The 14,078-nt window shown below is 19.5% G+C and overlaps 1 protein-coding gene across 6 annotated transcripts; it reads left to right on the top strand.

The window, feature by feature from the left end:
• Window positions 1–564: 564 nt before the first annotated feature.
• On the top strand, window positions 565–12,710 carry LOC727078 (phospholipid phosphatase 3). Of its 6 annotated transcripts, XM_016914626.2 has the most exons (7): window positions 3,898–3,958; window positions 4,549–4,640; window positions 6,559–6,721; window positions 10,119–10,273; window positions 10,935–11,158; window positions 11,374–11,494; window positions 12,348–12,710. In XM_016914626.2, the coding sequence occupies exons 3-7, from the start codon at window positions 6,658–6,660 to the stop codon at window positions 12,705–12,707; spliced, it is 924 nt and encodes a 307-aa protein (XP_016770115.1). In that variant the 5' UTR covers window positions 3,898–3,958; window positions 4,549–4,640; window positions 6,559–6,657; the 3' UTR covers window positions 12,708–12,710. The 6 variants fall into 6 exon arrangements, with proteins under 6 accessions (XP_006569722.1, XP_016770115.1, XP_026299100.1 ...); XM_006569659.3 differs by lacking the exons at window positions 3,898–3,958; window positions 4,549–4,640 and adding an exon at window positions 565–631; XM_026443315.1 differs by lacking the exon at window positions 4,549–4,640 and having other exon boundaries at window positions 3,937–3,958.
• The last annotated feature ends 1,368 nt before the right edge of the window (window positions 12,711–14,078 follow it).

Genomic DNA, 14,078 nt, shown 5'->3' with positions numbered 1-14,078 from the left:
TAAATTTCAAAACTTATTTTTATATTAAATTATATTAAATGCGTATATAGTATATGTAGACTATATATATAAATATTGTGTATATAAATATTGTAATACGTTATACATCAATATTATGAAAATATATTTATATATCAATATTATGCATTATGTTATTTAAATATTATTAAAAAATATATAATCATTAATAAATATTTTTGTCTTTATTTTTTTATTTGTTTATAAAATATGCCTTTCAAAATATGTCTTTTATTTATAATATTTAAAATAAGAGTATTGAAAAATTAATATTTTTTAAAAATTTTACTCATTTATATTATAACAGTATTTAAAAATAGAATAAATATATAAATCTCTTAAATAATTTATCTTTTCTATTATTCCAAACTTTGTGGTTGAATCATCAATGACGCTATTTTAAAGCAGTGTTAGTCAGTGAACTGTCAATGAGACAGTTTTGAGAGTGTCAATTGTATTTATACATGAGTTATTTTTTTTTTTTTTATATTATTACGATTAATGTTGATTTTTAATATTAGAAATATATAGTTAATTTGTAATATTTCATGAGTAAGATTTTTTTAAACTATTCATCACTAGAAGAAATAATTTTTACACGTGGACAATGCAGGTTAGAATTTAACTATGTATAAAATTAATTAAGGTTTAAATTGATTTGTTTTTTAACTGTTGCTATGTATATATATTTTTTTCTATATATATATTTATATATATACATATACATATATTTGAATATTATATTATTGCGTATAGAAAAATATTTCGTTTTTTTACATATTTTTGTAATTATGTTAATTGATAATAGAGGATAATTTAAAAGCAAATACTCATGTAAAAAGATTTATTTTATATTTATAAAAATTTTTATATATTAATATGTAAAACTAAAAAAAATATATCATAATTTATTTTCAATTTAAATAAATTAGTACAGTGCAACAAATTTGGAATAAATTTATTGAGAATGAAAAAATGGATTCGAAATAAATAATATTATTAAATAACATTATTAATAATATTATTAAATAATAGTTACTTGAAATATTTTTCTCTAATTAATTCTAATTAATTCAATTCTAATTATATAAATATTTTTGTAAAATATCAATTTCTCTTATAAAATAATAGAATTAAACATATTTTTGATTAAGAATTATTAAAACGCGTTAATTAAAAATTAATATAAAATAAAAATTCATTAGAAATAAGAATAAGATGAGAATTCAAAAAAAGTTCATTAAAATTGAGGGGAATCGATAAAAAATTCGTAATAAATTAAATTTTTCATAAATTCTATAATTATAAATTATATAATTATAAATAAAAAATATTTAAAATAATTTAAATTTATTATAAATATTACTAAATTATTTTTACACTTCAATAAATGAAAAATTTTTACTATGTTTATTATATTAATTGCCTTAAGATAACACATATAAAATATTCTAATATTAAATAATCTTATTATTGTTATTTTATCATTGACAATAAACGCATTATATTACATTTATTATTAATTATATTATTAATTTCAATTAATAAATAAATAATAAAAAATAATCAATATTTTAATTTTTTTTTAGAAAAATCTTTAAAAAGTACAGATAGATTTTATTTTTATATATTAGAATATTTCATATTACGGATATTATTAATTTAATATAAAAAAATAAATATTGTTTAAATTATTATATTATAAATTTTACCAATATTAGACGAAAAAAAAATTTATACATGAAGTAATATTTAAACATTTATAGAATTTTGCAAATAAGTAAAATGAATGTACTTTGTTTATAATAAATAAATATTTTCAAAAAAATATTTAAAGAAAAATAATTGAAAACTATTTAAGATAAGAAAAATATATACATACAGTTTTCTACAGAGAAAAAAGAGAGAAAAAAGACTCTTATCATATTTAATGAAATTATTAAATTAATTAATGCTGATGCTGAATTAAGATAGCTAAGTTATGATAAGCTAAGAATATGATGAGAAAGAACAAATTCGAAATACTTGATGGATATAAATCTTCATATATAAAAAAAACGATAACAGAATAAACAATAAAATAATATATAGATTGTTATTGTATTTAAAATTTTAATTATCATTTCTTTAGAAGTTCTCTAGATCATAACTATTAGTATAATTTATTTTTTTACGTATCCTATCTTACATATCCTAATTTTCGTTTCGTAAAATCCAAAACGTTTTTTTGTTTTCTTTTATAAGATATTTTTTGAGATATTAAATTATTTCTATTTAAAAAAATAATATACAAAATAAGTAAAAACAAGTCACGTATTGAATATTCTGAGAATTTTTCATAGAAATTCCCCCAAAATTGGTATACTGACAGACTCAATATGACTCAATTCCTTATAGATATACTATATGTGATTCATTTTCTAGGATTATTGTCGATTGATTTCTATTTATGGTAAGTATATCTGTAACCTATAAATCTATAAACTTTATAAACCTTGTAACCTTATAAATCTTAAATATCCGCATTCCATACTAAACATTAAGTTAAATAGCTTAAGAATGAACTTATGTTTCTAGGTATATATATATATATATGTATATGTCATTCATGTGTTAATCATATTTTAATACAAAAAATTTTTTATTAATCATATTGATTTAAAAATAATAATTCTTCATTTGCAATTATAATATAAAGTTATTATTTATTATATTTTTACATTTTATATATGAAATGTATATAGGTTTATGCACATGAAGACTACAAATATGGAATAATAAGTAAAAAAATTTTTAAATTTATATGAATTATATATTATTTATTTGAATTTAATATGTATATTAAAAATGAATAAATTTTTATTCATTTTTTTTATAAAATGCTATTATTTTTTATTTTTTTTTATACATTATTATAAGTTAACCATTAACTTTTAAATTATATATATATATATATATATATTATATGTAGAAATTATATATATTATATATAGTTTTTTATATATTATATTGTAATTAATATATTATCATTTTGTCATATTATATAAAAAATTAAAAAAATAATATTTTAATGCAGAATAATCGAATAATTCGGAACAAATGAAAAGAAAATTAAATTAATTAATCATTCAAATTTTTATTTAATACATTTTATATTTTATTTAATATATTCTCAATGATGAGCGTTACAAATATCACGAAATACTAAACATATTGACTTATTAATTTTAACTTTTTTTCTTTCTGTCTGTAACATATTTAAATATAATAAAATTAAATTCCAAAAAGTTTGAAAACTGATTGTCAGATATATTTTAATGGATGTTATCTAAGTTAAATATTTATAGTTATATTTTAAATAAAATTGCACAAATTTCGTTCAATTTTGGATATATTTTGGATATCTTATCGTTCGTCTTGATGGTGGTATTAAATGGTATTATAACGTTTGTAGCACATATGAAAACCGCACCACACGTGTCGAATCCTTTCATTGGTTGGTCCATGGTGGGGACAAGAGGGTGGGTAGAACATTTAATTGCAAGGGAAGTCGTTGATTGAAGACGAGGTATACGCCAGTTGTGTTCCACCGTTGCTTCGAGTTGAACCGTTCTTTCATATTTTTTAATAAAATGTGTCATTAGTTTCAGACATATATATATGTATATAAAGACAGTTTTTGATTTTAATAAATTTTTTATCCTCTATTTTTAATTCATATAAAATAACAATTCGTTTGAATTTTCCTCGAAAAAAATAGTGTTATTGCATATTTCTAGTGTCTAAAGTTCTCAAATATTTGTATCCTAAAGTTTTTTATAATTTCAATATTTGAATAATATAGTTAATCATTTTAAAATAAAAAATTTATCAATGTTTCGTTAAATCAAAATTAAACGATGACGAATCCGTCTCGTTTTCTTCTTTTTCAACCTATGAGGTTAGATATTTACTTTGTAATTTATGAAAAACCATAATTTTAATAAAATATATCTCGTAAGTTTTCAAAACAGAAGGGGGGAGGGAAACGATATATTTTATTACACAAATTATTATTTTTAATCATTTTTTTCTTTCAAATTAAAAAAAATTTTTTTGACTTAAATTATTCTTATGATTTGAAAATATCGTATAATTATACATAATTATATATATTATAATGTACAATAAAGAATATCTTATCACGGTTTTATTTATTTCTTTATATATATCTTTATGTATTTCTTACGTATAAATCGCTTCTTACTTTTCAAAAAAGATAGATAATAGATAATAAAATATATAATCCTAATATTTTCTCTTTTCTTAATTTGAATAATTTCCAATATTATTGGATATTTTTATCGATTATCTTTCGATTTTAATCGATTTTTTTACCTTAAATATTTGTCATTTGTTTTTTCTAATAACCAATGTATATTGTATACGTTGATAACGTATTATTGATAAAATTTTTATCTTTCACTTTTATCTGTTTACTTCCTTCTACTACTGATACAATTATTACTGATGAATATTGAATATACGAAGCGTGAAGATTGATTATGTCTCAGTGTTTGAATATTTTCATGACCGGCTGAACGTGCTTCATATAGGAATAAAATATTGTCTCAAAGATAAAGGTTCGTAAGTTAGAATCTAATGGCTCGTGCTGTCATGTATTTATATAAAATTTTTTTTATTTACTCTTTTTTCCTTTCATTTTCATTAAGATAAAAAGATTGAAAATGTATGATGAGAAAAAATATAAGAAAGATAACATCATATATTTTATATCATTTAATATATATATACAGTTTTTAAATATGTTAAATTTTAAAAAAGATACATTTTAAATATATCATTAATATATTGAATAGTACATCATAAACTATAATATTTTCCTGCCTGCTAAGTTTCACTTTTCCTCTTAATTAATTTAATAGTAGTGGTTGGGTTAAAAAATGCTTATGTTCCCCTTTGAAAATGCGGATGTGCTATCATGTTTTTCAATCAAGTTCCATTAATCGACGTTTTTGAAGCCTCGACCTAATTAATAATAACCCTTTATGTTCTTATATTTTTTTTTCCCTTTGCAAAATTTAATTAAAAATTTTCTCCAATTAATAATTTTGAATAATTTTAAAAATTTTTTAAATATAGAATAAAATTATAAATAACAAATTTTTTATTTTTATAAAAAACTTTTAAGATGAAAAATTCCTTATATTTTATTTACAAGTAGAATATTTAATATAACCTTACATTTTTGGATATTCTTTTAAAAACGAGCTCCCCTACATGACATGAATTCCATAAAATTAAATCATATATATATACATATATACTTCCAAGAAATAAATTCACTGAAATATCTTTGTTTCTTTTTAAAAAAATTTTGTTTGTAGAATAAGATTTTAAAATACAGATCACACAAAACTGAATCGAAAATATATGCAAAAAAATCAAGATTCCTTTATAAATGAGATCATCCAATATTTCCTCATCATGTATAATATTGTGTATATTTCCCAGGTATAATTATATTCACATGATGTTTCTCTTCATTATTTCTTATTTTATTTCCTTTTTATTTCAACATTAAACATATATTGAATATTTCTTATATTTTTATAGATATATTTAAATAAGTTTTTTTTAATAATAATCAATATAATTTGTATTCCATATTGATAATTATTAATAAGAGTTATTAATAGCTGAAATTATTAAAAATTATGTAAATTAGTATTTAAATGAATTTGAATTGATGTAAATTTAATAATCCAACTTCATTTTCATTACACACAGCATATCATGTCATTACACGTAGCTATATGAGGCAAATACGTATTCAAAAAGATTATATCTTAAATTGTTATCATCTGTTCAATTAAGTTCAGTAATGTTCTAGAAGATAACAATTATTAATTGTTTTTATACTTTCATAAAATTCAGTAGTTCGTTGTAATTCGTCACTGTTGAACAAACTTTTCATTATTTTTTAAGAGTAGTTTATTACTAATTAAAAAAAACTTTAAGTAAAAATTATAAATATTGAATAATTATTAATTTCTGAAATTGATCAATTATCGGTTTTTTTATTTATTCATTTATAACTTATTATTCGTATTTATATATTTTATAGTGAATATTTATTTTAATCTTTGTTTAAATTAAAATATTTAAATTCAAACAGAAACAATTCTATTTTGATATAAAAATATATAATTATATATCTTTTTAAAGTTTAATTTTTAAAAAAGTCACGTTATAAAAATATTTTAAAGATTCATTGAAATAATAATGAAATAAACATTGAAAAATAGTGAATATATAGTATAGTACAATTCAATAGAAAAAATTGTTACAATATTATTAAAAAATGAAAAATTATACCAACTTTTTGTCCATATGTTTTTCGATTATCTCTTTAATATTCGAAAATAATAGATAAATTTTAAAATTATATATTATTTTGTATGCAATTCGATGTACGAATGAAACGAATATATAATTTATAATCATGAAAAAAATATCATTGTGTTTATATTTTTGCAGAGGTCAACGGAGCAGTTGACTCGTTGCAGTACAGGAACGTTAGAAGATATTTTGGATAATTCAAACGGAATAACAACCCGAACTGTGTCTGAAAAGATCATGAGTATCTGTAAAAACACTACGCGTTGGATATTAGTTTTCGATGTGTTCCTCGCTTTATCAGGTTTGAACACATTTCTATTATTCTTTTTCGTTATACATTTAATTATTTAAGGTAATAGATTAGAACGTTAAACGATTGTATCGATTTTTAAAATTTATCATTAACAATGCTATTTTTGAAAAATAACATTAAGAATAATATTGCTGATACGTCAACATTATTATATTTAATATATTTAAATATAATACATCATCCGATTATACGCGCGCTAGAAACGAATCGTGCATGCAACGAGAGTTGGCTGGAAAGAAAACCACGAACCATGTAATATAATACTATATGAGTCGACTGTCTGCTTAGAATTTTTCCGGGCGTGTCGCATTAAATAACTTAATACATATATATATACACACAGTGGTTAATGAACTGTGTCGCAATAATAAATGAATCGCGTTGTATTATTAAAAAATATGTATAAAATTTTTTTTCAACGAACCGAGCGATCAATGAGATTAATTAACATGATGGATGATTTTGAAATAATGTATTCAAAGATACACGTTTCAAATGAAGTTTGTCTTATAGATATATCGGACGATAGGTTTTATTTTTCCAGATGTAAAAGTTGTTCTAAACTTGTCGAAAAAAATACCTCCCCAAGGATTTTCTGTTTAAAGAAAACTTCACATAAATAGTGAATTCAATGCGTAGACGTAAACTCTCCCTCTGCATCTTTATCTAAAAAAAAAAAAAAAAATAAATAACCTAATTCAATCCATCCTTGAATTGCAGGAATGTAGAATGGTTAAATAGAATTAGATTTTTCTGGATAGGAATATGAAGGAAAGAATAATTTCGTTTACGTATTAATTTTAAAATTTTTCTTTTTAAATTCTCTCAAAAATTTATCATCGAATTATCTGAATTATTTATTGAAATATTTGCGTGATAATTTTTTCACGATATACAATAATTAATTAATTGCTTTGATTATTCTAATGATAAAACAGATTCATAGATGTCGTAACGATTTACGCATACCAGTTGAGCATGCATGCGTATTAAAAATTGATTTTTAAAATTAACGCTATAATAATCTGTTGAAAAATCGATATATTATTATCGTACACGTGTTTGTATCTCTTTTTCTATCTTATCTAATAAATTTATTTATCAATTTCTTTCTACGATAATTATATAGTATATTGACAATATATCGATATAATTTGTTAATTTATCAAGAAAGTATTCGTTTCTTTTTTTTACACATTAATATCGATTAAACTTAAGAAGAAAAAATTCAAAAAAAATATAATTTAAATATCAATTATATTGCCATCTAAATTTTTATATTGAGAGAACAATTGCTTGATCATCGTGAGAAGTGATACAATATCGTCTCTTATACGCATGCGTTTCAGTTGAATGTATACTTAGTGTATTGCTTCACGTAACAAGGGCACAGTACCGTGTGTGACATTGAATGTACCGGTATTCGGAGTGAGAGGATTCCTCTTCTTCTTTCTCTTTATTTTCTCCCCCTCTTCTATTATTATCCTTCCTTATTTCTCTTCCTTCTTTTTCTTTATTCCTCCCCCCTTCCCCTTCTTCGTTCATTCATTCATTTCTTCTTTCTCTATTATTCTTATTTTTCCTTTTTTTTTTTTTATTTTTTATTTTCATTAAATTTAACGCTAATTCTAATTCATCAAATTTGCGTAACATGGACAAGAGTAAACGTGAGAGAAAAGTAGCTTCACGATGGAGAAATTTTAAACGAATGCTGCTAATTAAACGAAATTTATATTGTCTCAGTAAGTAAACGAAACTAAAACAAAACATATCGTGATACGTGTATTTTTCTAGATAGATAGGTATATATTTCTAGATAGACATTTAAAAACTTACGAAAGAGATTTCCAAATTCGTAGGAAATTTAAAAAATTATGTAACTTTAATAATAATATTATATAATATTTTTTAATTACAATGTTTTTCTATATATATATGAAATAATTTCTATTATTATTTGTTATTATTTCTAATTATATAAATAATTGAAATATGTTTTAGCAAATAATAAATTAAATTAAAAAAAGAATTTGAACTGTAAAAAGAAATTAATATGTATTCTAAATACACCCCAAAATTTTATAATTTTTTGAATTTCCTAATTAAGGATTTTCTCTTTTAATTTGGCAAGGATTTTATGTTTAAAATTTCTTTGTATCTATACTGTAAAAATTAAAAATCATAAAGATGTATAATATATTTATCTAAATATATTTAAAAAATATTAAAAAAATTCATCTAAAAAGATTTTTATATTAAAGAAAAAAAATTACATAATTAAGGATTATATTTTAAAATTTATTTTATTATTATTATTATTATTTTATTAAAATTTTGCAATTGAAATATTTAAAATTTTATAATAAAATTTCTTTTAATTATGAATAAATTATAATCATAATATCAACAAAATTTTTTTATTATATAATAATTTTCTAAATATTATATTTTTTTAAATTTATACAATTAAAAAATATACAATTAAACATATATAAAAAAATTATTCTTTATTATTCTTTCTTTTTTTTTTCTTTCTTTAAAGATTATTAAAAATATTCGTGGATTTTCATAATTTTTTAAATTAAAGATTATTAATAATGCGGATGCTGTGATAAAATAAAACACTAAATTAAAAATATGTAATAAATAATTTTTCAATTTATAAAAATAAAAAAAATTGAAATATAATTGAAATAAATTAAAATATATTGCATTTTATATTAGTAATATTTATATTAGTAATATTTCTTATCTCTATCTGTTACATTCCTATATTATTATATAATTTCTAATATTAGATTATAAATTTATCGAATTAAAATTTATTTTTTTTGTAATTAAAAATAACATCGAAATTATAAATATTAATATTATTTAACATTTATACATGCATAAATTTGAATTGTAAAAAATAAAAAAACTAAGCATTTTAAAATTAGAATTGTTAATGAATAAATGAATAATTTCATTTGACGACATTTGTTTATTATGCGTATATTATGCAAATAATGATCAAGTTATTCTAACAAATTATTTATTTATGATATTATTTATGATAAAAATATATTTCTAATAATTTTAATAATGATTAAAATTAAAAAAAATATATATTTAAATCTTTATATCTATTTTAATTTATATTTTATATTTTGTATTATATTTAAAATTTAAATATAATTTATCCAATTTATCATCACTTTTCTTTCGCGCAATTATTCGTAAGTGTATATTTATTACATAAAAAATATATTTCGAAAAATTATAAATTGTTTATCAAAAATTTTTTCTGTGGAATTTTCTCATATTGTTAGACTTTATAATTTTTTTATTTTTCTAGTCATTTCTAATTTTTAATTATATTTATGTATTTCATTATGTATTTCAGTTATCGTACTTCTAGGAGTATTGGAATTCAGAGCAGTTCCGCGACAACATATTGGCTTTTATTGTAATGATCCAAAAATTTCTTTCAAGTTCAAAGGAGATACAATTTCTAATTCATTTTTAATATTTGGATGTCTTTTAATACCAATTATAGTGGTATGTAAATCAAGCTAAATTTATATCGTCGAATTTTTTATTGTCAAAAAATTTTGGCATTTATCAAACAGATATATTTATTTTTGATTTAAGTAATTATTTATACGTATACTAAATCGAATCACAATGGATTGAATGGAGCATGAGAGTTAAATATATATATATATATATATATATATATATGAAAATATGTAAATAACTCGATATGTAAATAATTTATACGAATAATAATAGTAACATATTAAATATAAATATAAAATATAATTAATAGGAAATAAAAATAGTTTAGAGGTGAAGGAATTATTTAATTATTCAAATTATTTTATCGGTTGCATTTCCGCGTATGCGAAAATAATCGCAATTAAAGATTCTGAATTAAAATATGATTGTGAATTTCATTAATCTCATTATTAAAATTTATAAAATAAATTATCGTAAAGATGAAAATTGTTTTTAAACAATAAACATATAATTGATAATAATAATTATTTTTTAATATATTTTTATAAAAAAATATTAAGCGTTTATATCATAACTATCGATTACTCATAACAAATTATAAATGCAATTACATAATTGCATAATTCTTTGATAATATTTCTGTTTTTAAATATATACAATTTAAAAAATGTAAATAACGTTTTATTTCATTTATTTTTAGATGTGGATAGCTGAATTTTTATGTTATCCTGCAAGTAGTTATGCAACTGAATTAGGATATGTTGGTTCGAGAGCAAAACAAATATGGTTGTGGTATAGACAATTTTTAATTGGATCTGTTAGTTTATTGTTTACATGTGAAGTTATAAAAACTGTAATTGGCGAACCAAGGCCGCACTTTTTGGATACCTGTAAGCCACGAGAGGCTGAGAATTGTACTGATGGGTAAGAATTTTTTTTTTTCATAACAATACAAAGTTATATACACACACATATATATATATATATATATATATATATATATATATATATATATATAATAAGAATTAGATTTAAAATATTATGAGATGATATCATATACAAGTATATATTATAAATAAAAGCAAATAATTATTACAAAATAAATTATTATCTAATGTCATCTTTGTGTTTTGTTTCAGATACGTGGAAAAATATACATGTACAAATACAAATGTTTCAGACTGGAGTATCTTAGATTCTAGTAGATCATTTCCATCTGGTCATTCTTGTCTTTCCATGCATACAACTATTTTTATTATAGTAAGTATTTAAAATATATATATATGTATACCAATTTGCATATTTTATATTATCTACATTTATAAGTGTTTTAATACAATTTTTTTTATCATTTTTATTCAACTTTTTGAATTCGCTGTTAAAATAAAAATTAATTGTTTGCATTTTGTCAAAATTTCGAATGCGTTTATTTTTAATATTTATTAATATGAAATAGTAAAAAGGATTCTGGAATATTTTTTGTTTTCAATAGAATAGAAATCATTCAATCAAGTTTGAAATATTTGTATTAAACAACGTTTAATTAATTTTATATAAAAAATAATGGGAATTAAAAAAATAACTTTTTTTTACAATTAATAATATTGTCAACTCATTAAAACAATTTTCTTTTCAAAGTTTTTTCATGTAGTTTTTTTAAATTAACACTTGCACATCACATATATATATATAGAACTTTTTTGTTATTAGTAATTATTTGCAGATCTCACGTATGTATGATATGAGTCACTAAGTAAGTATATATATATATTTATATAAATGTACGTTATCTCGTATGATTTACATTAAATGTGACATTCGATATTTTCTAGATGATCTCTTATTATTTTATCATGAATATCATTTTGGATGATATATTTATTCTATTATAAAGTATTTTATTCATTTTTGCTTGAACGCAAGATAAAATTATTTTGCAATTATTATTTTTATTTTTGGAAATAAAAATATAAAAATACTCATTGGTTTCTTCTTCGAAATTTTTTTTTTTTATTAGAAAAAAATATTTTTGGAAATAGATATAAAAATACTGGTTTGGTTTCTTCTTCGAAACTTTTTTTTTTATTAGAAAAAAAATATTTTTCTGTTATAGTGTTATATACAGCGCCGTTTGCCAGATCGCTCGATTATGCTAAAACCATGGTTACAATTGTTGATGTGCATGTGGACCGTAGTATGCTCATTAACCAGACTTGTTGACAATAGACACCACTGGTGGGATGTACTCGCAGGCATCATTATGGGTTTTATTTGTGGCACAGTAATTGTTAACGTACTGTGTTGTAAGTTTCATATAAATCGAAAAATCTCACAAATCTACTGTGAAAATGGACAAGTTAATATTGATTATGAGACAAAACAAAACGGCAATAAACTTTTACACGAAACAACAATTGATCTATCAGAAAATCGGGAATTAAAAAATGTTAAGTCATCGACATGGAAGGAGTAAAAATAAAAAATTCATAATGTGTGATGGGAAAAAAATTCAATTTGCAAAAGAAACATTCGAAAAAATTATATATATTGTTTTTATCTAAATTATCTAATGGAATACATAAAATAGGTATATTTTAATTATATATTTAAAATTTAATTCTTCTTTATTTTATTATTCATAAATATTTGGGAAAAAATTATATGTTATAGTTTGTATTGATAAATTTATCATTATATATATTTAAGTACGTTTAATATACATTATCATAATTTAAAAATTTATTTTAAAATATTTCTTAATTATTTAAATTATAATGTTTTAATTTTAATATTATCAGAAGTATTAAGTAATTAATTAATTGTATTTTTGAATTATTGATTATCATTTTTATTAAAGAATCAAAAATTATGATTTTTTAGAAATAATAATAATAATAACAATAAACACAAAACTATTTTTTCAAATGTTTCTTTTTTTTTTCAAAAAGTATTTTCTTGCAATTTTACATAATGAAAAATAAGCAAGAATTTTTTAACATATCAAATTAATGTAAAAAAAAATTCTTCTTATATTATAAAAAATGTATTTAAATAGTTAATTTCTCATTTTTTATATTTATATTATATTTTTGATATGATCATTAATTTATATATTAATGATCATACATGTTAAAATATTGATTAAAGAGATCTAATTCTAAGAATAATAATTCAAGAATTAATTCTAGAAAATATATAAAAATATATATAACGGTAAAATATAAAAATTTTAGTAATTTTTTTATAGTAAAAATTATTATAATATTTTTATTATTAAAAACAAACAAATTAATATCTTGGAATAAATAATCTAATTTTTTAGATTTTATCAAATTTTTAGTAATAAAATATTCTCATTTTAATGAAATTAATTCTGCAATTTTACAAAAATTGTTAATGAACAAAATTTTAAAATTAAATTTCAATTTACAATTTTAATTTTCTATAAGATTTGAAAACAAAAATTTATAATGAATTTGATTATAATTTTATATTAAATTATATTAATATAAAAATTTTATATTAAATAATTTTATATTTTTTCTATAAGTTCTTTTTTTTTTTTTCTTGATATATCAACAAATAATTTTTTTTTCTAATAATCGTATAATTCAATGAAAATTTAATTCAGTTAAAAAAATATTTATAAAGTGTCCAACTTCATTGATTTCATTGATCTTTAAATATATCATTAAGATCATTTAAACAATTTCGTCCATAAATATAAGTGCTGCAAAGCTTTTATTATAAAAATTATAATTATTTTTATTAGGAAAAGTATTTTATATAATAGTATTAATCATAATTTTAAAATTTGAAATAAATTCGAGTTAGATTCTGGCAT

Source organism: Apis mellifera, linkage group LG10 (genome assembly GCF_003254395.2).
Source record: "Apis mellifera strain DH4 linkage group LG10, Amel_HAv3.1, whole genome shotgun sequence".
Classification (NCBI taxonomy): Eukaryota; Metazoa; Arthropoda; class Insecta; order Hymenoptera; family Apidae; genus Apis; species Apis mellifera.
The sequence above is the reverse complement of the archived record's forward strand: the minus strand, read 5'-3'. Positions and strand labels throughout refer to the sequence as shown.